Genomic DNA, 26206 nt, shown 5'->3' on the forward strand with positions numbered 1-26206 from the left:
TACTATGGGACACCTCCCTAGGACTTTTCCATGTTGAGAAATCATATGATAGAATAGTTTAAAATTCCTCACTCAGCTATAAGTTGGGGCAAAAATTTTCATAGATTCTTAAATTTGCCTAAATGAAAGAACTGCTTAAACAGGGTGTTAACATTTAAATTTAAAAACCAAGCTTTCACAATAATATAGAAACCCAAAAATAAGAAATGTGATTGTACACATTATGGAAATCACTGGAAGTTTATAGAAGACACATTATCATTTAACATTTTTAGAACAAAATCGAAGCATTCCAACTTGCATTTACTGGAAATAAGGGTAGTACTCTATAATCTACTAATACATTCTATTTCAAAAGAATGTGTAGGAAAATTAGTAGTCCAAAGAATAATATACACTTACCTTTTTCTGGGTAACAAACCTAATTCCAATTACTGATAATTATTAGCAATACATTTGGAAGCCCATTAAAATATAAGAAAAATTCTCACTGTTGTGCCTTCATGAATGTAAATATTTATATTCGGAGGATAAGCACGTTTGGCAGGCCAACCATCAAATAATATTTTTTAAATTGGGAAGAAATATACAGGTGGATTTGAGAAAAGAAAGGGCATAAAATTGACCTACTCACTGGGATTCAAAGAATCCCTAGCAAAAGTACCTGAATATTATAAAATCATTCCTAAGTCCCCTTTTAAAAGCCTTTTCTCATGCATTCTCCTCTTTGTAGTTAATAAAGAAAATTAAAGCAAACCATTTGCAGATGAAAGGCATTCATTGAAACTCTTGTGAGTAGAAGCAACAGAGTTAGAGATTAACTTATTCTCCTCAGTGACACTTACTATCAAGGATGCTTCATTAGAAAGATCTTGTGGCGGGACCATTTCTGGCGTCATAGAGAGAAAATTAAACATTGTTTTTTGAGAATCCGAGGCAACATGCAGATTATAGTTATAAGGCAAGGTTCCCTCGTTGTAGTTGGGAGAAATCCCTGGTCCAGTCTTAGTACAAAGACTATGCTGAAAGCAGCGCCAGGTAGCCAGGCTAGAGGAGCGTCGCAGGCGCACAGCAATGGCCAGAATCACCGCCAAGAGGAAGAGCACGGAGATCAAGGCCAAGGCCACCACCAGGTAAAATTGCAGCTCAGCCTGGGAGTCAGAAGGTGTGTGATGGTCGCTGAGATCTGGCAGTGCCTCCTGTACACTGTCCGCAAAGATCAGGTGAAGCGTGGCGGTGGCTGAGAGGGGTGGCTGTCCCCCATCGCGCACAGCGACCAGCAGCCTCTGGCGAGCCGCATCCCTGTCGCCCAAAGCTCTGGCTGTGCGCACCTCGCCGGTGCGCAGCCCCAGGCTGAACAGCCCGGGCTCGCTGGCCTGCAGCACGTGGTAGGACAGCCAGGCATTGTGTCCCGAGTCCGCGTCCACCGCCACCACCTTGGTGACCAGGTAGCCCGGCTGTGCGGCGCGCGGCACCGTGTCGAAGAGCGCAGAGCCGTCGGGCCCCAGAGCCGGGTACAGCACCCTGGGCGCGTTGTCGTTGCGGTCGCCCACCAGCACGCGCAGGCTCACGTTGGCGCTGAGCGCGGGCGAGCCCTGGTCGCGCGCCTGCAGCGTCAGCTCAAAGGCGCGCAGCTGCTCGTGGTCGAAGGCGCGCTGCGCGAACACCACCCCGCTCTGCGCGCTCACGGACACGTAGGACGACAGCGCCCGTGGCTCCAGGTCGCTGGCCACGATGGAGTAGGAGACCTGGCCATTGGGTCCCAGGTCGGGGTCGGAGGCGCTGACCTGCGCTATGGAGGCCCCGGGCGGGTTGTTTTCTGGCACGTGGACCAGGTAGGCTGACTGCTGGAAAACCGGGGCGTTGTCGTTGACGTCCCTGATGTATAGGGTGACGCTTCTGCTGGAGGAGAGGGGTGGCTTGCCTCTGTCGGTGGCTGTGATGGTAACATTGTACTCCGGGGTCAGTTCCCGATCCAGGGCCCCATCTGTCACCAGCTTGTAGTAATTATTGGCAGAAGATTGAATTCTGAAAGGAACTTCCTCTTTTATGAGGCATATGACCTTCCCGTTTTCTCCGGAATCTTTATCGTGTGTTTTGAACAAAGCAATCACCGTCCCGGGCTCTGCATCCTCGGTTATGGAACTAGACACCGAAGTGAACACCACCTCTGGGGCGTTGTCATTCTCATCTAGAATTTCGAGTATAATTTTACATTTGGTGGCCATGCCTCCGCCATCCTTGGCTTCCATGATTATGGTATAACTGCTACTGATTTCGAAGTCTATAGGGTTTTTTGATTTAATTTCTCCACTTTGATGGTCTAGCATAAACATACTTCCAACATCTCCTAGTACTTTGAAGGAGTACGTGATCTCCGCATTGATGCCCTCATCCTGGTCGGTGGCTGTCACCTTTAGCACAGAGGTGCCTGAGGGCAAGTTTTCTCGAAGGCTAACTCTGTACACATCCTGACTGAACACTGGGGCGTTATCATTGGCGTCAGTAACCTCAATCCTAATTTGAGTAGTGCCGGTTCTGACCGGGTCACCTCCATCAACTGCTGTCAGGACCAGGAGATGGGAGCTCTGTTGTTCCCGGTCCAGGGGCCTTTCTAACACCAATTCCGGGGCATTCTTGCCTTCAGTTTTATCCTTTACCATTAGAGAAAAGTACTCATTAGAGCTGAGTTGGTAACTCTGGAGAGAGTGAGGCCCTACATCTGCATCTATAGCAGATTCCAAGTCAAACCGAGTTCCTGGAGTTGCAAGTTCATTGATTTGTAAAACAGTGCTATTTTGGGGGAAATGAGGTGGATTGTCATTTATATCTTCTATCATCACGTTTATGTGAAAAACATTTAGAGGTTTCTCTGCTACAATCTCTAAGGGCACGACACACAGAGGGTTTTGAGGGCAGAGCGATTCCCGATCTATTCTGTCACTCACAAGTAAGTTCCCATTCTCCGTGTTTATGGCAAAGTATTGTTTCTCTGCACTAACTCTGAGGTTGCGGGTCAATAAATCCCGTACCCGCAGCCCCAGGTCCTTAGCGAGATTCCCCACTACAGAGCCCCTGGCCATTTCTTCCGGAATAGAGTAGCGGAGCTGCTCGGAGAGCGCCCCGCAGAACAAAGGCAGCAGGAAGAAAAAGAGTACTTGCCATCGCCGCGGGGTCCGGCTCCTCTGCTTCGCCCTAGTTCCCATCCTTCTGAGCCCTGCTGCAGCTTCTGGCATTGAGAAGATGCTTTCTTTACAAATTGTGTTTAAATATCTACTTCCACCGCGTAGAAAACTCAAGGCTCCCAGTTTGCAGGTATCCCAGTCGGTATTCCGGAATCAGCTTTGCCGAGCCGTGAGCCGGAGTCCGGGCCCCTCTTCTTTCTACTTGCTTTTGTGACTGCGCAGAAAACACCCGGTGGATCCTGGACTCCAGCTCTTGCAGCACGTTGGCCAACAGCGGCGCTCAGAGTTTGCTTAGAAAACTGCAGGCAGAAGCCTTGCAAATAATGGGATTCGGTATTCCAACAGCTGTGTTGGACTTATGTCTAGGAAAGGAGGCAATTTGTGAGTTTTGGATGTGTCTGTTTTCCAGTGTTTGCTTCAAAAGGAAGTTCCCTAGAGATGGGATCCTATAGAAGAGCCATAAAATCACCATTGAGAAAAGTTTGTCTTTTTCAAACCAGAGGCAGTGCAGATATTGGAAGAACAAAGCAAAGTCTTCTCTCCTGACTTAGAACAAAGACCACGTGAGAAAATAGCCCCACCAAGTGGTATGGGGACATTTTGACAGCCATGAAATGACACCTAGTATTAGATTCAATCTTTTGTGCAGATTAATTTCCCTCCTCCATTTATCAGGAAACTGGAGGACAGCGTAAAGCTATATAGGTTGTACTCAGGATAAGGATGACCAATGACACATCAAGTCTTCCTTGTTACTTATAAAAGAGATTTATGAAAGGGATTGTTAAGTATTTTACACTTACACCATAAACAATATAAAAGTATACCCCAGTAGGTTACCATAGGAATTTAATGTCATGAAATGTGAGGGTGTTTTATTTGTCCTTTTATTTAAATGGACCATATGTTGCACTTTATTACTACCTCTGAGTCAAAATAACCTTCTTAATCTCAAGTTTCAAAGCCAACCTTTTCTTTTTATTTTCCAGGATCTTGGTTGCCAGCTCCTAACTAGTTCAGACTACATTTTTAAAAGCATGTTTTTATTGATTTTAGAGAGAGGGAGAGGAAAAGAGAGAAACATCAATGTGAAAGAGAAACAGATCAACTCCCTCCGAATGCTCCCCATTGGGGATCCAGAAACCCAGGCATATGCCCAGACCGGAATGGAATCTGCAACATTTTGGTGCAGGGGACAACGCCTAACCAACTAAGCCACACTGGCCAGGGCTAGCCTACATTTTAAAAAATATGGAACATCTCCCTCTTCCAGCAAAATACCTCATATCCTTTTTATTCATCTAATTTCAGTTCAAGTAAAATGTGCTAAATCTTTTTTCTCATTTTGGAATTCCACAAGCATAATTCTATCCCTAGATGCTCAAAACACACTAACATTTTCTTGACTTCAAGACAAATTTAGGCATTTGTTGTAAGACTTTCCTTTCCTACAGTTGAAATTCTTTTCACCCAAACATTAGATACTCTATGTAGAGTTAATTACTAAGGCCAACTCCTAAATGAGAAAGGAAAACTGGAAAGGGAACATGAATATGCTAGTAATTTGGACAGAATATCTAGAAGTAGTGGTGTGAGGGTGAGGAGCTGTAGTGATTATGGAGATGATTCCTGTGGTCTGATACCCTAGATAGGTCTCCTCTCCTTGACTTTCTTAGACCTTGCTTCAGATAACACATGTGTTAGTAGGTAACTCCTAGGGCTTCAATATCAAGTTGGTTATAAATATAAGAACTGAGTATACTTAGATATAATACAAAATGAGTTTATGAAGGAAATAAAGAGGGAGTTCATGATTTGCTTATATATTGAAAACAAACAAAAATATCTAGAGGAATACCCACTCCATCTCTTATATTCACAACTATTCCATATGAATAAATCTGAAAAATGTAGACATGTTTAACAAATTTGAAAATAACTTTCTGAGAGGCACTGGATCAAAATTAAGCATTTCTGTGTCTTCACACTTTAAAAAAATCTTTAACACACACTAAAGTACAAGTAAAAGAATAAAAGGAAATAGCGCCAGTTCAACAATTCAATTATTTCTTCAGAACTCTCTAATGCACTAACTGTAGAAATAGAAAGATGTCTAGAACTTAAAGGAAAAAGTGTTTTCTACATTTCCTCTCACAAGGGAGTCTAGTAATTAAAAGGCAGTCAATATGTCTGTTTTGGTGGGATAAATTAATGAGACAAAGTTGAAATAATCAACAGGATCTAAACATATTACCAGCCATCAAAAATGAAAATATAACTTTTTTTGTGCTCAGAGAAAAGTTTACATGTGTAAATGTGGACATATGTGTGACTGTGTATATAGATAGATATGAAAAAGAGCTAGAGAGAGTATGCTTTTGAATCAACAGGGTCAAATCTGATCACTAGAAGTAAAGCAAATAATGATAGAATATAATTATAATCATGGAGGCAATGCAAAGTTGAAATAGGGAAATAAATAGAAAGTGTTTGCAAATCATAACCAGTGTACATTGATAGCCACAGACACTGAAAGAAAAATATTACTAAAATTCAATTTGCTATAAAGCAAGCAATAATAGCAAAACTGGACCCTTGGATTCAAAAGAAAATATACCAAGCTAAAAAAATGACTTTCACAAAACCTTTCTGAAAAATGATGGTAGTTTGAATAAAGGTAAAATATACCAAGTCACATGTATTGCTTGAAGTCTGTATGAACTGAATAAGCCCCCCCCCCACAACAGTTTTCATAACAGGCTTACCAAAAGAGCCACTTAACAGACTTGTGCAGAGACACTAATAATTGGAAGGCAGGAAAAAAATCTCACCTGATTACTTGCAGGATTACATTTGCCTATACCGGTAACTGAATCTTCAACTATCAAGAGAGGCTCGCTTTTCCCACAGCTCTCCTGGCTGATGAGCGTGTCCGCATAGTTGGGTTGTGGGAAGATCAGGTGACTCTTCCCGGAGTCTGCAGTGAGAGAGACCTCATGCGAATAGGTCTGCAGGAATGCCTGCACCCCATCCACGCCCACAAAGTGGGAAGCAGGCACGCCTGCAAACCCGCCTCCAGAAGCCTGGAGCAGGCGAGATGTGTGCCAGCGCCTCAGCCTGAGCGCCAGCAGCACGATGACAAAGGCGAGAAAGACGCAGGAGACCACGGCCACCGCCATCACCAGGTACAGAGTGAGGCCTGAATCATCAGGGTTGGTGGGAGACTCAAGACTGCCCAAGTCAGCCAACACATCTGGGATACTGTCCGCTATAGCCACAGTGAGTGTTACGGTGGCGGAGAGTGGGGGTTGACCATGGTCTTGGACCACCACCACCAGACTCTGCTTGAGCGCATCTCTGTCCAGCAGGGCCCGCGCAGTGCGCACCTCTCCTGTGTGCAGCCCCACCGTGAAGAGCCCTGGCTCGCTAGCCTTGAGCAGGCGGTAGGACAGCCAGGCGTTCTGGCCTGAGTCTCTGTCCACTGCCACCACCTTGGTCACCAGGTAGCCAGGCTCTGCAGAGCGAGGTGCCAGCTCCACACCAGTGGAGCCATCAGTGGGGAGTGCAGGGTATAGGATCTCTGGTGCGTTGTCGTTCTGGTCCATCACAAATATGCTCAGGGACACGTTGCTGCTGAGTGGAGGGTCCCCACTGTCCTGTGCCATCACTTGTAGCTGCAGGTCTCGGAACTGCTCATAATCGAAGGAGCACAGTGCGTACAGGACGCCAGTGTCTGAGTTGATAGAGATGTAGGAGGACAGGGGAGCTCCCTGGATGGTGTCCTGGACCAGGGAGTAAGTGACCCGGGCATTTTCTTTGCTGTCCAAATCAAGTGCAGTCACTGAGAAGAAGGAGGCTCCTCTGGGGTTGTTCTCAGGAATGTAGGCGGAATAAGAGGAGTGAGCAAAAGTGGGTGGGTTATCGTTGTCATCTGCTACATTCAAGGAAATATGAGTTTTTGTAGACAAGGGTGGACTTCCATGATCTGTAGCTGTCAATGTTATATTGTAGCTCTGGACCTGCTCTCTGTCCAGTGCTCTGTTTGTTATCAATTTGTAATAATTTCCATAAGTCTTTTCTAAATTAAAAGGCAGGTTGTTATGAATGAAACAAGAAACTTGACCATTTTCTCCAGAGTCTTGATCTTGCACGTTTAGAAGAGCAATTACTGTACCTGGAGGAGAGTTTTCCAGCACTGAGTCAGTAGAAGACGTGATAGTTATTTCTGGAGCATTATCGTTCACATCCACAACTGTGATCAACATCTTAGCAGTCGTCGAGAGACCTCCACCATCTTGGCCTTGAATTTCCATCTCATAGAATCTATATTTCTCAAAATCCAGAGGCCCCTGTATTGAGACTTCTCCAGTTCGAGAATCCAACTGGAATATTTCAGAAGCTTTGCTTTCCATGTCCCGGAATGCATACACCACTTCCCCGTTGACTCCCTCATCTGGATCAGTTGCGTTGACCACGAGCACCCGAGATCCAGAGCTGAGGTTCTCGGGAACACTCATTCGATACACAGACTGTGTAAACTGTGGGGTATGGTCATTGACATCGAGGACCACCACACGAATGGGGACAGTGCCCTGGCGGATGGGGTCTCCTCCATCTAAGGCTGTGAGGAGGAGGAGGTGGGCAGCCTCTTTCTCCCGGTCCAGGGTCCCCTCCAGCACGAGCTCTGGATTCTTAGCCCCATCAGTTATGCCTCCAACTTGCAAGGAAAAATAACTATTAGGGTTGAGCTGGTAGCGCTGAAGGGAGTTCATTCCTACATCTGGATCCCTGGCGTTAGGAAGGGGAAATCGCGACCCCGGAGTTGCGTGCTCATTGACTTTTATCTCTACTTCCTCCTCCCGAAAATTGGGGGCGTTATCATTAATATCCATTATCTCCACTTCCACTCCGTAAATCTTCAGGGTATCTTCCACAAGTATCTCCATATTTAAAAAACAGGAGGACGCCGTCTCACAGAGCTCCTCCCGATCTATCCTACCTGCGGTGATCAAGCTGCCACTTCGCGGATGCAGAGCGAAAAGCTGCGTCCTACCTCTGGAGACGATGCGAACGCGGCGCTCCGCCAGCTCCCAGGGCTGCAGCCCCAGGTCCTTGGAAATATTGCCCACGAAGAAGCCTTTGTCTGTCTCCTCTGACACCGAGTATCGGATCTGCCCGGCCCCAAACTCCCGCAGCGTTCCCAGGAAAATGTACAGTAGCACCAGCCCGCTGCGGTCCAGGCGTAACAGCTGATTCGCCATGGCAGTGGCTGAGCCGATATTCCGAGGTTTCTTGAGCCGGTTTGTCCTGACTCAGCCTATGTATCTACAAAGTCCCGGGCCGACTGCATCCAAATATATAAGAGAGCGAAGGAAAGTCCGTACTTTTAAGTTTCCAGCATCAGGATCTGTGAGTATCCATCTCCCTCCGCTTTGTGTTATAGAGGTAGGGGAGGGAGTGACTCTAGCTCGCAGCTTCCCATCCCCTGGTTGGTGAACAGCGGCGCCTAGAGGCCAAACTTATTATTGCAACGAGTAAGAAAAACCCAACTAATGCGCCTGTTCTATAAGTTAATAAATACACTCACCTTTTCAAGAATCATTCGAACAGCACATGTAAAGCTTAAATTGCAAACAACAGTTATATGATGTGATTTTACGAGTTCACCAAGAGCACTTTTGGAAAGATTAATTTTTTAAAATTTTCAATTTTAACAATTTAATTTTAACAATTTTAATTGTTTAAATTTTTTAAAAAAGTTTTCAAATATTACTGGAACGGAACACTTGCAGGTTAGATTTGGTTCCTATTAATTTTTACCAACTGAAGAGAATAGCATTTGTTGATGTGGAACTAGCACGGTCCTGACAAGATCATCAGATAGGATGCATGGCGATAATTCTTACTAATGGTTCTTTATTGAGAAAAATAAAGATGAAACATTTGAGAAAATTTGGATGGAATTAGGGTTATTTAAAATACCATTATATAAAATATACCTGTATTCCATATCCTTAATTAAAGGGTATTCTATTTCATGAAAATTTCATGAGATTTCTCTATATACTTACCTTAAAATGCATTTGAATATTAGAAGGATAGCAGCATTGTAAACTTGTCTTAATAGTGATACTCATAGGTCTGACCAAGGATTTATTTTAGAAATTATATCAAGAGATTGAACATAGGATCTTGAAATTAAAGCACTGTATTGATATATATTGGAATATAAAAAGCATTATTTTAACTACTTACCTGTTTAAAAGTCTTCTTATTTGCTTCAACACTAGGAGTTAGAATGCCAGCCAATAGCGCTAAAGAGCTATCTTTGTTGAGAGTATCTTGTTTGGCTGGACAATGATCGGCAGATGTGAGAAAATTTAATTCCGGGTTAGTTTGATTCCCAGGCACACAAAGATTATAGGCATAAGGCAAAGTTCCCTCACTGTAGTTAGGGGGAATCTCTGGTCCAGACTTGGAGCAGAGAACAGACTCAAAACAGCCCCCAGTGGCGGGGTTGTAAGAGCTTCGCAGGCGCAGAGCAATGGCCAGAATGACCGCTAGGAGGAAAAGCACGGAGATCAAGGCCAAAGCTACCACCAGATAAAACTGCAGCTCAGCCTGAGGGTCAGAGGGCGTGGGGTGGTCGCTGAGGTCTGGCAGCGCTTCTTGAAGGCTATCAGCGAAGACCAGGAGCAGCGTGGCAGTGGCAGATAAGGGCGGGTGTCCCCCATCACGCACAGAGACCAGCAGCCGCTGGCGAGCCGCGTCCCTGTCGCCCAAAGCTCTGGCCGTGCGCACCTCGCCCGTGCGCAGCCCCAGGCTGAAGAGTCCGGGCTCGCTGGCCTGCAGCACGTGGTAGGACAGCCAGGCATTGTGTCCCGAGTCCGCGTCCACCGCCACCACCTTGGTGACCAGGTAGCCCGGCTGTGCGGCGCGCGGCACCGTGTCGAAGAGCGCAGAGCCGTCGGGCCCCAGAGCCGGGTACAGCACCCTGGGCGCGTTGTCGTTGCGGTCGCCCACCAGCACGCGCAGGCTCACGTTGGCGCTGAGCGCGGGCGAGCCCTGGTCGCGCGCCTGCAGCGTCAGCTCAAAGGCGCGCAGCTGCTCGTGGTCGAAGGCGCGCTGCGCGAACACCACCCCGCTCTGCGCGCTCACGGACACGTAGGACGACAGCGCCCGTGGCTCCAGGTCGCTGGCCACGATGGAGTAGGAGACCTGGCCATTGGGTCCCAGGTCGGGGTCGGAGGCGCTGACCTGCGCTATGGAGGCCCCGGGCGGGTTGTTTTCTGGCACGTGGACCAGGTAGGCTGACTGCTGGAAAACCGGGGCGTTGTCGTTGACGTCCCTGATGTATAGGGTGACGCTTCTGCTGGAGGAGAGGGGTGGCTTGCCTCTGTCGGTGGCTGTGATGGTGACATTGTACTCCGGGGTCTGTTCTCGGTCTAGGGCCCCATCTGTTACTAGCTTGTAGTAATTATTAGAAGAAGAATGAATCTTGAATGGAACGTTTCTACTTAAATTGCATGTGACTTTTCCATTTTCACCGGAATCCCTGTCCCTTGTTTTGAAGAGGGCCACAACCATTCCTGGACGGGAATCTTCCAAAATCTGATCAGAGAGAGACGTAATGATTATTTCCGGGCTGTTGTCGTTTTCATCTAAAACTTCTATAATTACTTTGCACTGTGTAGAGAGAGATCCTCGGTCCTTTGCTTCTACATCCATTACATATCTTTCTACTTCCTCAAAATCCAAGGGCTGGTGAGTTATAATGTTTCCTGTTGCAGAATCCAGAGAGAACACGTGCTGGGCTTTATCAGCCACACCAAGGAAGGAGTAGGTGACCTCTGCGTTGGAGCCTTCGTCTTGGTCACTGGCGCTCACCTTCAGCACAGAGGTGCCTGGGGGCACATCTTCCGGAATGCTGACCCTGTACACACTTTGGCTGAACACAGGGGGGTTATCATTGGCATCCACTACCAGGATTCGGATCTGAGCAGTGCCACTTTGGGGCGGATTCCCACCATCTAAGGCTGTTAGTACCAAGTGGTGTGAGCTCTGCATTTCTCGGTCCAGGGTCTTCTTCAATATTAATTCTGGATATTTGCCACCATCGGGATTGTCTTTCACCACCAATGAGAAATATCCATTAGGACTTAGTTGGTATTTGCTCAGTGAATTCATATTAATGTCAGGATCTTTTGCAGAGTCAAGAATTGTTCCCATTCCTGGGCTGACAGATTCACTGATTTCTAAGTTTATTTCATCTTTATGGAATTGAGGGGCATGGTCATTAATATCCTCAACAACCACAATGATATGAAAAATGTTTAAGGGATTTTCCACCACGGCTTCCAACTGCAACTCACATCTTCTTCTCTCTTTGCAAATCTGCTCGCGGTCTATTCGGTCCTTCACCAGTAAGTCCCCGCTCTCCCTGTCTATACTGAAAAGCAGTTTCTCCGCGCTCACTCGCAGCTTCCTAGAGGACACATCCAAGACACTGAGCTCTAGATCTTTGGCGAGATTCCCCACCACCGAGCCCTTGGCCAGCTCCTCGGGAATCGAGTAGCGGATCGGCTCACAGAGTGCGCGGTAGAACAAAGGCAGCAGGAAGGGAAACAGTACCTGCAGCCGGCCGGCTCCGCGTCTCTGTGCGCAGCTCCCTCCCATCGCGCGCTCTAGTTCTCGCTGGGTCCCAGTCTTTCCAGTTGGAAAAAGTGCACACTATCACGCTGGAAAACCATTCAGCCCAGGACAAGCGGAGTCCCCAGTCTTGGGGCTGGGAATCCGCCTGTGCTGGGAGAGTCTGCACTACCCGGAGTCCTAGTGTATACGCGGGTTTCCTTCTGTGTTGGTGGTGGCTGCACAGGAAATCCTAGGCTAGAGGCTGAGGATCCCCGGGCGTCGGTTCTTGCCCTGCACTGGCCGACAGCGGCGCCCAGAGGCCTCGTGTGGAACCGCAGCCTAAGTTTTCTCCATTTCAGGAAATCTTTTTCTTTGAATGTTAAAAGCTAAAATATTTGACTCTTTTTCCTCAGTGATTCCGTTTTCATTATGAAACATGCTTTTCCCATAGTCAAAACTATATATTTTTATATTTTCAAAATTTACATAAATGTGAAAAGATAAAAGTATTTCTTTCAAAAGTCAATGAGGCACAAAAGATTGTAAAGTGAAAAGTAGGTCTCTATCTCATGCTCTACTGCTATCCAGTTCTTCCATCCAGAGGCAATCATTGTTTTTCCTTTTAAGAGTAATTATTTACAAAGGAAAATACTGAAGATAAGCAAAAAAACTACATTTTTGTCTTCGACCCTAGTTTATATTTGGCTAGAAAGTATTAATCCATCCCCCCCATATGTAGTAACTAGTATGCAACCATTGTCATATTGATTACAATAATATAAAGTGTCCTGTGTAGCTTTTAAGTAATTATATTTAAAACATTTGCTTACAATAGTTACCATGTCAAAGTAGCTATTTTAAAAAAACAGTATTTCTCAAGATAAAAGAATTATTTGAGATGGCTGCATAATAATTTTGACTCTCATGGACAGAAATTTTAAGTGACAGTTTAAATTATTTATAAGTTATTAACTATGACCCAAAGGGTGTGTTTTCCTTCCGCACACCTATCATTGAACAAATGTTGAATGACATGAAAAAAGTAATGTTCTCATAAGTATGTTGACACACATTAGGACACTCTTTGCCTTTATGCTAACATATTATTTTAGAAGAATATTAGTAATAAAAGTAAGAGATCAAACCAATACATCACTATCTTCAATAACCCAAATAGGTTCATCAGTAACTCCACTGATAATTTGCTTAGAATAATTTTGTGTACCTCTCTGCTTATATTCATATCCTACAGAAATAACATTTTTTTCTTGACTTTAAATTTATTTTGACTCAATTTCAGAGTTTCAGGTGGATATTTCTTCCACTACATTAAGGAGCTACTGAAATACTCTTGGCACACAACCCTTGATTCTGTTCTTGGGAACATGTACAAACCCATCTGTCTCCCCAAACTACATACTTTTCAGCCTCAGAGATTGGAGAATTTAACCAAAAAAAGAAGAAAAAAACAGAGAGAGAAGAACTTAAAATTTGTACAATTTAACCTTCTATATGTTTTCTAGAAACCCGATTGAGCAAGGAAAGTCAAATTAAAATTAAAATGCTATGTCTTCCACACTACAGTATGAAATTAGAATCGCAGGCAAAAAAAAAAAAAAAGGTGTTGCAGTGTTATCGGATATGATTGCACTTGGAAAAATTTAAGCACACATTGTTATGACTTCTTATAAAATACTGATGAAAAATCGAAATCTCTAGGAAGTAAATTGAATTGTGATTGTCATTACAAGGTATAGTTTAAAGAATATAACCACAAAGGTGTACTTCTGCCCTTCTCCTTGGGAAGGACAACACTGAGTGGCCTTGTGTTTGAGTTATGCTTCCAGTGATGTCAATGCATTTGTTTCTGACATTTACCTATGTTTACCAGACTTGCCTTCAAAATCAGAGCTAGGATTTCAGCATCTGACCAAAGGACAGGACACAAAACTATAAAAGATAAGGCTCTGCAAAACTAATCGGAACAATCTTACGACAATAGAGCTTCGTTGCCATTACATAAATGTTTACCAGAACTAACGTAAAGCCATAGTCTTAATAACTGACAAGTTCTACTCTGGAATATTTTAGCAAGGAGCAAATTGAAACAGGGAAAATATGAAAGAATAAAGATTAAGAATTCCCATCAACATGCTGCAAACCTAAAAACAAAACCAATCATAATCTTTTTTAAATGAAAGGAATGGAGTAAAAATAGAACTCACTGGAACCAAAGGGGTATCTTCTATAGGAAACTTCGAATCATCTAACAAAGACAAAGGATCCTTTTTCTCACAGCTCTCCTGGCTGATGAGCGTGTCTGCATAGTTGGGCTGGGGAAAGATCAGATGACTCTTCCGAGAGTCAGCAGTGAGGGAGACCTCATGGGAATAGGTCTGCAGGAAAGCCCGCACTCCATCCACGCCCACATATTGCGAGGCGGGCACGCCCTCCAACCCGCCTCCTGAAGCCTGGAGCAGATGAGATGTGTGCCAGCGGCGTAGTCTGAGTGCCAGCAACATGATGACAAAGGCAAGGAAGACACAGGAGACAGCAGCCACTGCCACCACCAGGTACAGTGTGAGGCTGGAGTGGTCAGGGTTGTTGGAAGGCTCAAGACTTTCCAGGTCGGCCAGGACGTCTGGGATGCTGTCAGCCACGGCCACAGTGAGTGTGACAGTTGCGGAGAGAGGGGGCTGGCCATGGTCCTGAACAGCCACCACCAGGCTCTGCTTGAGGGCGTCTCTATCCAGCAGGGCCCTTGCAGTGCGCACCTCTCCCGTGTGCAACCCCACCGTGAAGAGCCCTGGCTCGCTGGCCTTGAGCAGGCGGTAGGACAGCCAGGCGTTCTGGCCTGAGTCTCTGTCCACTGCCACCACCTTGGTCACCAGATAACCAGGCTCTGCAGAGCGGGGTGCCAGCTCCACACCAGTGGAACCATCGGTGGGAAGAGAGGGGTACAGGATCTCTGGAGCATTGTCATTCTGGTCCAGCACAAATAGGCTTAGTGACACATTGCTGCTGAGTGGTGGGCTACCACTATCTGTGGCAGTTACCTGCATCTGTAGGTCACGAAACTGCTCATAGTCGAAGGAGCGAAGTGCATACAGGACTCCAGTGTCAGAGTTGATGGAGATATAGGAAGATAGAGGTGCCCCCTGGATAGTGTCTTCAGTTAGAGAGTAAATAATCTGAGCATTCTCTTTGCTGTCGGGGTCTAGTGCAGTCACTGAAAAGATGGAAGCACCTCTTGGGTTGTTCTCTGGGATATAGGTAATGTAGGATATGTGAGAGAAGGTGGGTGGATTGTCATTGATGTCTGCCACTTGCAGGGTGAAGTGAGTTTCCATCGACAGGGGTGGACTTCCTCCATCTGTGGCTGTTACAGTAATATTGTAAGAGGATACCTGCTCCCTGTCAAGAGCTCCATGTGTTACCAATCTATAGTAACTGTCAATGGACTTTTCTAACTTAAATGGTAGATTTCCTGCTATGGAACAGGTGACCTGTCCATTCTGCCCAGAGTCTAGATCGTGCACATTTAAAAGAGCTATAACAGTCCCCAGAGGTGAATCTTCCTTCAGGGGACTAAACAGAGATGTGATAGTCACCTCTGGACTATTGTCATTTACATCTTCTACTGTAATCAACACTTTTGCAGTTGCAAGATATGCTCCTCCATCTTCTGCTTGTATTTCTATTTCATAGAAGCCTGTTTCTTCATAATCTAGATTTTCTGATATTTTTATTTCTCCAGTATTTTTGTTTAGTTGGAATTTCAGTAATTGTGTATCAGGTAATTTTCGGAATGAATATGTCACTTCTCCGTTGGCTCCTTCATCCCTGTCGGTAGCAGTGACTGTCAGCAGCTGTGTGCCCACAGGCAAGTTCTCGGGAACACTCACTCGGTATTCAGGCAAAGTGAAGACAGGTGCGTTGTCATTTGTATCGAAGACAGTGACACTGATGAGGACAGTGCCAGATCGGAGAGGGTCACCCCCATCGGAGGCAGTGAGGACCAGATGGTGCTGTGCCTCTTCCTCCCGATCCAGGGCGCGCTCCAGCACCAGCTCCGGGTACTTGACACCATTGGCACGGCTCTGAACTGCTAGAGAGAAGTGCCTACTAGGGCTGAGCTGGTAGCTCTGTAGGGAGTTCACGCCCACATCCGGATCAACAGCTTCCGGGAGAGGAAAACGCATCCCTGGAGCGACATTTTCATTGATTTTTACGTCTAGATTTTCCGCTTGGAATTTGGGGGCATTATCGTTGATATCAGTTACTTCTATTTCAATCCCGAAAAGTTTCACCCTGTCTTCCACAAGAATGTTAAAACTCACCAGACACCGCGCGCTCTGAGCGCAGAGCTCCTCCCGGTCTATCCTGCCCGCCGTGACCAAGCTGCCACTCCGCGGATTCAGAGCAAAAAGCTGCGTCCTACCTCTGGAGATGATGCGGACTCCGCGCTCCGCCAGACCCCGGGGCTCCAGTCCCAGATCCTTGGAGATGTTGCCCACGAAGGAGCCTTTGTCCAGCTCCTCAGGCACCGAGTAGCGGATCTGCCGGGCATCAGACTCCCACGGCGCACCGAGGAAAAGGAGGAGCAGAACCAGCGCGCTGCGGTCGGAGCTATTCCTTTGAGCGGCCATTGTTGTTTGGTCACGGAATTCTGGCAATGTCCTCACTGGACACGTTGCGTGTTTTGACCGGTCCCTTTCTCTTTCTCTGGCTGCAAGGAGTCTCTGTAGGCTGAGCACCTTAAATTCTAGTGAGTGTCGCTGCAGCCCCGGAGCCGGTTTGTAGGAACTGTGGAGCTTTTGTGTAGTTGGAGCCCTGAGAATCCGGATGGAGCGCGGGCTGCGGTTATTTCCTAGTAGGTGAACAGCGGCGCCCGGAGTCCTCAGAAGTTACTGCACCCACTATGTATACCATAGAAAACAAACGCTCCTCTTTGTTGGAGATTTTATTTTATTTTACATTACTTCTTTGATTTCTCGGCTGATATCATTAAATAAACTATTAGTAGGTTTCTTTACTGAATAGAATCTATTGGAACGAAAGTACTATAAAATGCTAAATGAAAATAGTTCGTTAAATATGTATCTCAACACTTATTTTCTCAACAGAAATATATCCAGAGGTAAGTAATGCTTATTTTATTTCCTATGAGCTTCTAAATATATTCAGAAGTTTTACAATTTTATTTTAAATTTAGATATAAACGATCCAATTATGTTTAGACATTCATATAGAAACTCTGAGGTATGCCCCTAACAATTTACTTAAAATATTTTTATTTTAGATTTAATTAACTAATTAAGCTTGTTTAGTGCTAAGATTGTATAAAAGGTCTTCAAAATGTTGTTTTCTAAAGTAGTTTTATTGAGCCTCAACTAATCTTTTTAATGTATCTTATTTGGGGTATATATTATTAGAAGTTGGTTTGACCTATTTAAATAAATTGAGAAGGTAATAAAAAACTAGAGGAATATGTCTCGTGTATTGTAATTGTAATTGTAATTGTAATTGTAATTGGAAGAGATATAGGTACATGAGTTTCAAGTGCTACAATTTTCAAAAACAAACTTAGAAATAGTGATGTATGTTTTTAAAAAATAAGTGCTTATGTCAAATGGCCTGTTTTCATCAGGGCACTGATGCCAATTTAAATATTCTCTTCTTTTAACATTTTGTATGGGAGCCCAAAGTAAAGGGCTACACATACCTTCAATTGTATGTGCCCATCAACCCAGCAGCAGTTCTCCCTTCAAAGGTGAAGGGCTTAGAGGTTCACTTCTTTCATACGGAGAACACGTGTTTGAAGTGTTTATGCCACTATGTCCCACATATGTAACTCTTCATAGATTTTATCTTTAGTCTTCAAAGATTTGTATGCCAGACAATCCAAGACAGAGACTAAACACAAAAGGCAAGAACATTTCATTTGCTTTCTTGGAAATTCTTGATCTTGCAATGGAGAGGAAAGAAGATTGGAAGAGTACAACTTGAGCTCCAAGAAAAGACAAGTAAATATAAGAAGAAAGCCAGAAGGACCAAAGTTGAAGAAAACAATTCAGCCAGAGTAGTTAGTATTAAGTTTTTGGGACCATAGAAACCGTGGCAATGGAAACAAAATTTTGACACCTCTCCCAAGAAAAATACATCATACATCTATAACTTCGCATATAGTCTCAGGAATTCATGGATCTGCTCACCCTACCTCTCAAATGCTTACATTTTATAAGTTATTAAAATAGTGAAAAAAGAAATCTAAAAACACCTATAAGATTGTATGCAATAAATGTTCTTTTGGAAGGAGCACATGCTTTGATATATAACAAGTGCCTGAATATTATTAAACTTTAAAAACATATAAGTAGGATATAGAAATTTTATCTTAAATCTTAACAGACTTGGATAGGTTATTATGTATTTATTTGGTAAGAAGCCAAGACCACTGCCTCTGTTTTGCTAATCTCAGCTTGAAAAGATACCTCTAATTGAGTAACATTCTTTTTAAATTACAGAGCAACTTCTGAACCAAGTATAGTATCTTGAAAAATATAATCAGCTAAAGTGAAAACTGAGAAGACAAGATGGTGATTACTTATGGATTTTCTAAAAATTATTCTAGATATAAAAATGAACGAGTACACCTGAAATATGAGAAACTAGTAGAATATCACTGAAGACACAAAAATGAAACTCACCGGTGTTAGGGTCTCAGGATGCGAAGTCAAATCATTCCCACTTTGAAGTGATATTAAGGCCCCAGAAGAATCACCACAAACTATGTCTTGAGTGGAATGCAAGGGCTCACTGCATTTTAAGAAATTAAACTCTGTCTTTCCAGCTTGGGCAACGCACAGATTGTAGGAATAGGGCAATGTTCCCTCACTGTAGTTGGGGGGAACCCCAAGTCCAGACTTGGAGCAGAGACCAGGTTGCAAGCAGCCCCAAACGGAGGGACTGGAGGAGCGACAAAGGTGCAGGGCAATCGCCAGAATGATGGACAGGAGGAAGAGCACAGAGATCAAGGCCAAGGCCACCACCAGATAGAACTGCAGCTCAGCCTGAGGGTCAGAAGGCGTAGAACGTTCGGTGAGGTCCGGAAGGGCCTCTTGTAGGCTGTCAGCAAAGACCAGCAGCAGCGTGGCGGTGGCTGAGAGGGGTGGCTGTCCCCCGTCCCGCACGGCCACCAGGAGGCGCTGGCGGGCCGCGTCCCTGTCGCCCAAAGCTCTGGCTGTGCGCACCTCGCCCGTGCGCAGCCCCAGGCTGAAGAGTCCGGGCTCGCTGGCCTGCAGCACGTGGTAGGACAGCCAGGCATTGTGTCCCGAGTCCGCGTCCACCGCCACCACCTTGGTGACCAGGTAGCCCGCCTGCGCGGCGCGCGGCACCGTGTCGAAGAGCGCAGAGCCGTCGGGCCCCAGCGCCGGGTACAGCACCCTGGGCGCGTTGTCGTTGCGGTCGCCCACCAGCACGCGCAGGCTCACGTTGGCGCTGAGCGCGGGCGAGCCCTGGTCGCGCGCCTGTAGCGTCAGCTCAAAGGCGCGCAGCTGCTCGTGGTCGAAGGCGCGCTGCGCGAACACCACCCCGCTCTGCGCGCTCACGGACACGTAGGACGACAGCGCCCGTGGCTCCAGGTCGCTGGCCACGATGGAGTAGGAGACCTGGCCATTGGGTCCCAGGTCGGGGTCGGAGGCGCTGACCTGCGCTATGGAGGCCCCGGGCGGGTTGTTTTCTGGCACGTGGACCAGGTAGGCTGACTGCTGGAAAACCGGGGCGTTGTCGTTGACGTCGGTGATGTGCAGGGTGATGGTGGTGCTGGAGGAGAGGGGCGGCTTGCCCCTGTCGGTGGCTGTGATGGTGACGTTGTATTCTGGAGTCCGTTCTCGGTCTAGGGCCCCATCTGTCACCAGCTTGTAGTAATTATTAGAAGAGGAGTAAATCTTGAAAGGAGCGTCTCCTTCTATATTACACATGACTTCGCCATTTCCTCCGAAATCCCTGTCCCGTGTTTTGAAGAGGGCCACGACCATTCCTGGTTGGGAATCCTCCAAAATCTCATCCGAGAGAGAAGTGATGATTATTTCTGGGCTGTTGTCATTTTCATCTAGGATTTCTATTATTACTTTACATTGGGTGGAGAGACCACCTCCGTCCTTTGCTTCCACTTCCATAGTATATCTTTCCATATCCTCAAAATCCAGTGACTGGTTATTCTTAATCATGCCTGTTTTCTCGTCCAAGGAGAACATGTGCCTCGTACTCTGAGCAGTGCTCCTGAAGTAGTAGCTTATTTTGGCGTTGGCCCCCTCGTCCTGGTCAGTGGCTGTCACCTGCAACACGGAGGACCCAGGGGGCAGATTTTCACTTACACTGACTCTATATTCATCTTTGCTAAACACCGGGGGGTTGTCATTGGTGTCTTTGACAAAAATTTCTATTCTAACGGTGGCACTTCGTGGCGGATCCCCTCCGTCCAAGGCCGTCAGTATCAAGTGATGAGACCGCTGCACCTCCCGGTCTAGGGGTTTCTCCAAAGATAACTCTGGGTATTTGCCACCATCGGAATTAACTCTAACCATTAACTTAAAGTAAGAGTTAGGATTTATATGATAATCTTTAATTGAGTTCATGTTTATATCGGGATCAGTGGCAGGGTCAAGGGATATTCGTGCACCTGCGGATACAGATTCAAAAATTTCTAAATGTATGTCCTTTTTATCGAATTGAGGGGCATGGTCATTAATATCCTCAACAACCACAATGATATGAAAAATGTTTAAGGGATTTTCCACCACGGCTTCCAACTGCAACTCACATCTTCTTCTCTCTTTGCAAATCTGCTCGCGGTCTATTCGGTCCTTCACCAGTAAGTCCCCGCTCTCCCTGTCTATACTGAAAAGCAGTTTCTCCGCGCTCACTCGCAGCTTCCGAGCTGACACTTCCAGGACACTGAGCCCTAGGTCCTTGGCGAGATTCCCCACCACCGAGCCCTTGGCCAGCTCCTCAGGAATGGAGTAGCGGATCGGCTCGCAGAACGCGCGGTAGAACAAAGGCAGCAGAAAGGGAAACAGTACCTGCGGCCGGCCGGCCCCGCCTCTGTGCGCGCAGCTCCCTCCCATCGCGCGCTCTAGTTCTCGCTGGGTCCCAGTCTTTGTGGAAAGCCAAGAAACGCAAGCCACAGAGTCACTGGAAGAGCATTCGTCCTAGGACAGATAGCTGGGAATCCGTTTGTGCAGAAGAGAGTCTGCGCGGCTAGGAGCCCCACTGTGCTAGCGGGTTTCCTTCTTTCTGTGTTGGTGGCTGCGCAGGAAATCCCAGGCTAGAGGCTGAAGAATGCCGGCCGTCAGCGCTCTCCCTGCACTGGCCGACAGCGGCGCCCAGAGTCTCCATGTGGAACTGCAGTCTGGCATTTTAGTCTTGAATCCAATTTATCTCCAGAAATATATCTCTCTTCAAAAGTGCAGTTATATAATAGCCCCCAATTTTTGTTTACATCGGATGCCTATATACTTAGTGTTTTCACAAAATTTATTATGGAATACTTCAAATTTATACTAAAGTAGAGAGCATTATTATTGAATCTTCATATACCCATCACCCAAATGCAACAATGATCAACAAAAGCCATCTTTGTTTAATATATATTTCCTTCTCAAGCAAATCCAAGATATTTTAATTAACTTCTTTTAAGATGAGACATTGAGGTGATAATACTTTTATCTTTTTAAAAAGATTTTTATCTTTAATCATATTCTGTTACCTGTGCAAAAGTCCTACCTAGTTTAAGAAAACTATAATTTAACATTTTACACATTCTGCCCAGTCATTCCTCCAGTGATACTTGTGTTCTTCTTTAAAGGCAGTGACATTTTTTCCCTAAAGAATAGTAGTTACCTACCATGACACAGAAACCTTCAACAATAGCCGTTTTTCAAATTAATACATATTTTAATATTGGTAAATACTAAGTAATAAAGATTACACCCCAGGGCAGAAGCTTTAATCAAAAGATTTCCTTTCTGCATGGTTAAAAATATGACTACAGATGATGGTTTACTTTTTTCCTACTACCTTAGGAATAGAGAATATTTGAAATAATTATAATGTCTGCATGTCATAATAGATTCCCAGACATATGAGCCCTTGTATCCAGTATATTTAGAATAGCATTTTGAGTCTACTGCAAAGCTTATTTTTAAAGCCTCCTAGAGTGTCATTTATTATTTGAACTGACAGTATGTGTAAAATCAAATTAAGCAATACATTATTCTTTTCTTGATAGCTAAAGCCAGTAAAGTATTGTTTGAACCTTCTTAGCAGTTCCTGAAAATATTTTTCTAAATCATTTCCCATGACCAGATTTATTTCTAGCCTCAAAATTTGAAGAACTGAGCCATAAATAACATAATCAAAGGGTACTTTTTATTTCCCTTGCTTTCCCCTCTCATAGTGTTCAGTCTCAGAAACCCCTCTTGAGCAAGCATAAAGTATAGAAGAGTTTCAAGCTATTAATAACTTGACCTTATAGCATTAGGGAATTAAAACCTTGAGAATATAAAAACAAGGATGTTAAAATTTTTACCATTAAAATAATAAAACATGGTTTAATTGGTGTTGGAAATACATGATAACTGAAGTTTGAATCTTCCTCAGAAATGATCTTTAAATGCAAACAATCTCTGCACACATTAGACTGAAAAAGTCACCTCCAAGGAGTGTTGTCCTGTCATAGAAATAGAAAAGCAGAAGCAGTAAACTTGGACCTTCAGTTGTTTCTCTGAGAGAATGCATTTGCCTTCTCATTAATTTACCCTTACAAGATAGTATTGACTATACTATCTTTTTAAAAAAAATAAGAATTCCACAATGTGGCCATTGGAGATAACAATAAGTTTCAGGAATGGAAAACCAGCCTTAAAATTAGTAGTGAACCAGGATAACTAATAAAGCAACCTCATAAAAAAAAACTCATGTTAACCCCCGATCATGAGAGCAGTCCCAAAAGGAAGGTTTTATTGAGCCAATTAATTATTATGAGAAAATGCAAATTATATGAGTGATGTAACCAATAAATGAATTCTATAGATGTTAGAACAAAAATTGGACCCAGTAAAAACTTAAATGGTGAAAAATATGTTATTAACAACATATCTTACCTTAAGTACAAACACTTGGAGAGAAAACCAATTATAATAGAAAGAAAGAAAAAATGGAACTCACTGGAACCAAAGGAGTGTCTTCTATAGGAAATTTTGAATCATCTGAAAGATACAAAGGATCCTTTTTCTCACAGCTCTCTTGGCTGATGAGTGTATCTGCATAGTTGGGCTGAGGGAAGATCAGGTGACTCCTCCTAGAGTCCGAAGTGAGGGAGACCTCATGGGAATAGGTCTGCAGGAAAGCCTGGGCCCCATCCACGCCCACAAAGTGAGAAGCCTGCATGCCAGCCAATCCATCTCCTGAAGCCTGGAGCAGACGTGATGTGTGCCAGCGCCTCAGCCTGAGCGCCAGCAGGATGATAACAAAGGCAAGGAAGACACAGGAGACCACAGCCACTGCCACCACCAGGTACAGAGTGAGATCCGAGGCCTCCGGGGTCGAATGGATCTCAAGACTACTCAAGTCAGTCAACACATCTGGGATGCTGTTAGCCACAGCCACAGTGAGTGTGACGGTCGCTGAGAGAGGAGGCTGTCCATGGTCCTGAACTGCCACCACCAGGCTCTGCTTGAGGGCATCTCTGTCCAGCAGGACCCTCGCGGTCCGCACCTCACCTGTGTGCAATCCCACCACGAAGAGCCCTGGCTCGCTGGCCTTGAGCAGGCGGTAGGACAGCCAGGCGTTCTGGCCTGAGTCTCTGTCCACTGCCACCACCTTGGTCACCAGGTATCCGGGTTCTGCAGAGCGGGGGGCCAGTTCCACACCGGTGGAACCATCGGTGGGGATGGCAGGGTACAGGATCTCTGGCACATTGTCATTCTGGTCCAGCACGAACAAGTTCAGTGACACGCTGTTGCTGAGGGGTGGGTTCCCACTATCACTTGCCCTAATCTGCATTTGAAGATCTCGAAACTGCTCATAGTCGAAGGAACAAAGCGCATAAATCACACCAGTATCTGCATTGATGGAGACATAGGAGGAGAGAGGCACCCCTTGGATGGTGTCTTCCTCCAAGGAGTAAATAATTCGGGCATTCTCATTGCTGTCAGGGTCATGGGCTGTCACAGAGAAGATGGAGGTGCCTCTAAGGTTGTTCTCCAGGAGATAGGCTGAGTAGGAGGTTTGAGAGAAGGAGGGTGGATTATCATTGATGTCAGCCACGTGCAGAGTGATGTGAATTTCTGTGGACAGGGGTGGTGTTCCTCTGTCTGTCGCAGTCACTGTGATATTATATTCCGAGGTTTTTTCTCGGTCAAGCATTTGGGATGTCAACACTCTATAATAATCTTCTATTGACTTTTCTAATCGAAAAGGTAGGATCTCCTGGATGGAACAAACAACTTGACCATTCTTCCCAGAGTCTTGGTCATGAGCATTGAAAAGAACGATTACTGTTCCTTGAGGAGCATCTTCCCTAAGTGGACTAAACAGAGATGTAATGATCACTTCGGGTCTATTGTCATTTACATCTTCCACCGAAATAAGCACTTTCGTCCATGCCTTCAACCCTCCACTATCTTCAGCTTGTATTTCCATTTCATAAAATGCACATTCTTCATAATCTAGACTCTTTGCTGTTGATAGTTCCCCAGTTTTCTCATTGAGCTGAAATAACGGAGATTGTTTTTCACTAATTTTCCAGAATTTATATGCCACTTCTCCGTTGGTTCCCTCATCCGGGTCGCTAGCTCTTACAGTAAGCAGCTGGGTGCCAGGAGGCACGTCCTCTGGGACTGTCACTCGGTAAATCGGTTGAGCAAACACTGGGGCATTATCATTCACATCCAACACTGTCACTAGGATGTGCACTGTGCTGGAGCGACGAGGTTCGCCTCCATCGGAGGCGATGAGGACCAGGTGGTGAGCAGCCTCTTCCTCTCTGTCCAAGGCGCGCTCCAGCACCAGCCCTGGGTTTAAAGTTCCGTCGTCTCCAGTTCGCACGTCCAGGGAGAAATGGTGATTGGGGCTGAGTTGGTAGCTCTGCAGGGAATTCAAGCCCACATCCGGGTCAACAGCCTCTGGGAGTGGATAACGTGTGCCAGGCGCAGCAATTTCGTTAATATTTATTTCCAGATTTTCTGCCTGGAATTTTGGGGCATTGTCGTTCATATCAGTGACTTCTATTTCTATTCCATAAAGTTGCACTCTCTCTTCAACCAGAACTTTAAAGTTAAACAGACACCGTGGGCTCTGGGCACAGAGCTCCTCCCGGTCTATCCTGCCTGCGGTGACCAAGCTGCCACTCCGCGGGTTGAGAGCGAAAAGCTGCGTCCTACCTCTGGAGACGATGCGGACTCCGCGCTCCGCCAGCTCCTGGGGCTCCAGCCCCAGGTCCTTGGAGATGTTGCCCACAACATAGCCGTTTACTGTCTCTTCAGGCACGGAGTAGCGGATCTGGCTGGCCCGGATCTCCCACAACCTTCCCAGGAAAAGGCAGAGCAGGACCAATCCCCTGCGGTGCTGGCTATTCATTGGAGCCGCCATTGTCGTTTCACTCGGGATTTCCCCCTCCCTCCCAGACTGCTTTTTTCCCACGCTGACTCCTTAGGTTCTTTTCTCCTCCTGCGAATTTTGGTCGTCTTTTTCCACAGGAGAAACCCGGAGTGCCCCAAGTGAGGAGGCTGAGTTTTGTTGCCGTCCCGGGGTTGGTATGTGGGATCTTCGGGGCTTTGTGTAGTTAGCAGATTCTAATATCCGGATGGAGCGCTGATTGAGTTTTTCCTAGAGTTGGTGAACAGCGGCGCTCAGAGTACTAAGCAGTTACTACACTCACATATTCAATACAGTACTTTTATCACAGATGATTGAAGGAAAACACTACTCTCTCCTAATTATGATTTTAGATTTCTCTATTTCTTACGTTCATATCTCAAAAGCAATAATCTTTGTGAATGTCTTAGTGGAATGAAATTTCTATTAAATGTATTATTAAATCGCCAGTTTTCTTAATATCAAATTAACTTTAATTTTGGGTAGAGTTTGGCTTTCTCTCTATTTTAAATTTTAGACATATATGTAACTTATATAATTTATATTGAATATATATGGATAGATTTTTTCACTTTGAAGTTAATTTATAAGGTTAATTATTTTTAGAGTAAAATTCCTTGAGTAAGGTTTCCTTAAAATTTTATTTGCAAAGTAATTTTAATTAAACAATAGATGTAAACTTTCTCATGTAATATTATTAAATTTAAAAAGCATTGGTTTTTTAAATTTTA

General features: G+C 45.2%; 1 protein-coding gene across 19 annotated transcripts in view; it reads right to left on the minus strand.

Annotated features, from left to right (window-relative positions):
- The window catches only part of LOC308250372 (protocadherin gamma-C4), a gene marked incomplete at its 5' end in the record, with an annotated part of 563663 nt that overhangs the window by 67868 nt on the left and 469589 nt on the right, over positions 1–26206 (minus strand). Inside the window, one exon of one of the 19 annotated variants that reach the window (XM_080672922.1) lies at positions 23046–25477. The exons of 13 other annotated variants lie outside the window; for them this stretch is intronic. In XM_080672922.1, the coding sequence (XP_080529048.1) occupies positions 23046–25469 (2424 nt within the window). Of the gene's footprint in view, positions 1–845; positions 3427–6016; positions 8627–9440; positions 11876–14041; positions 17405–18526; positions 21102–23045; positions 25478–26206 lie in introns of those variants that run through there. 5 more of the 19 variants (XM_080672926.1, XM_080672918.1, XM_080672924.1 and 2 more) reach the window with 5 other exon arrangements.

Source organism: Plecotus auritus (genome assembly GCF_963455305.1).
Source record: "Plecotus auritus genome assembly, chromosome: 6".
Classification (NCBI taxonomy): Eukaryota; Metazoa; Chordata; class Mammalia; order Chiroptera; family Vespertilionidae; genus Plecotus; species Plecotus auritus.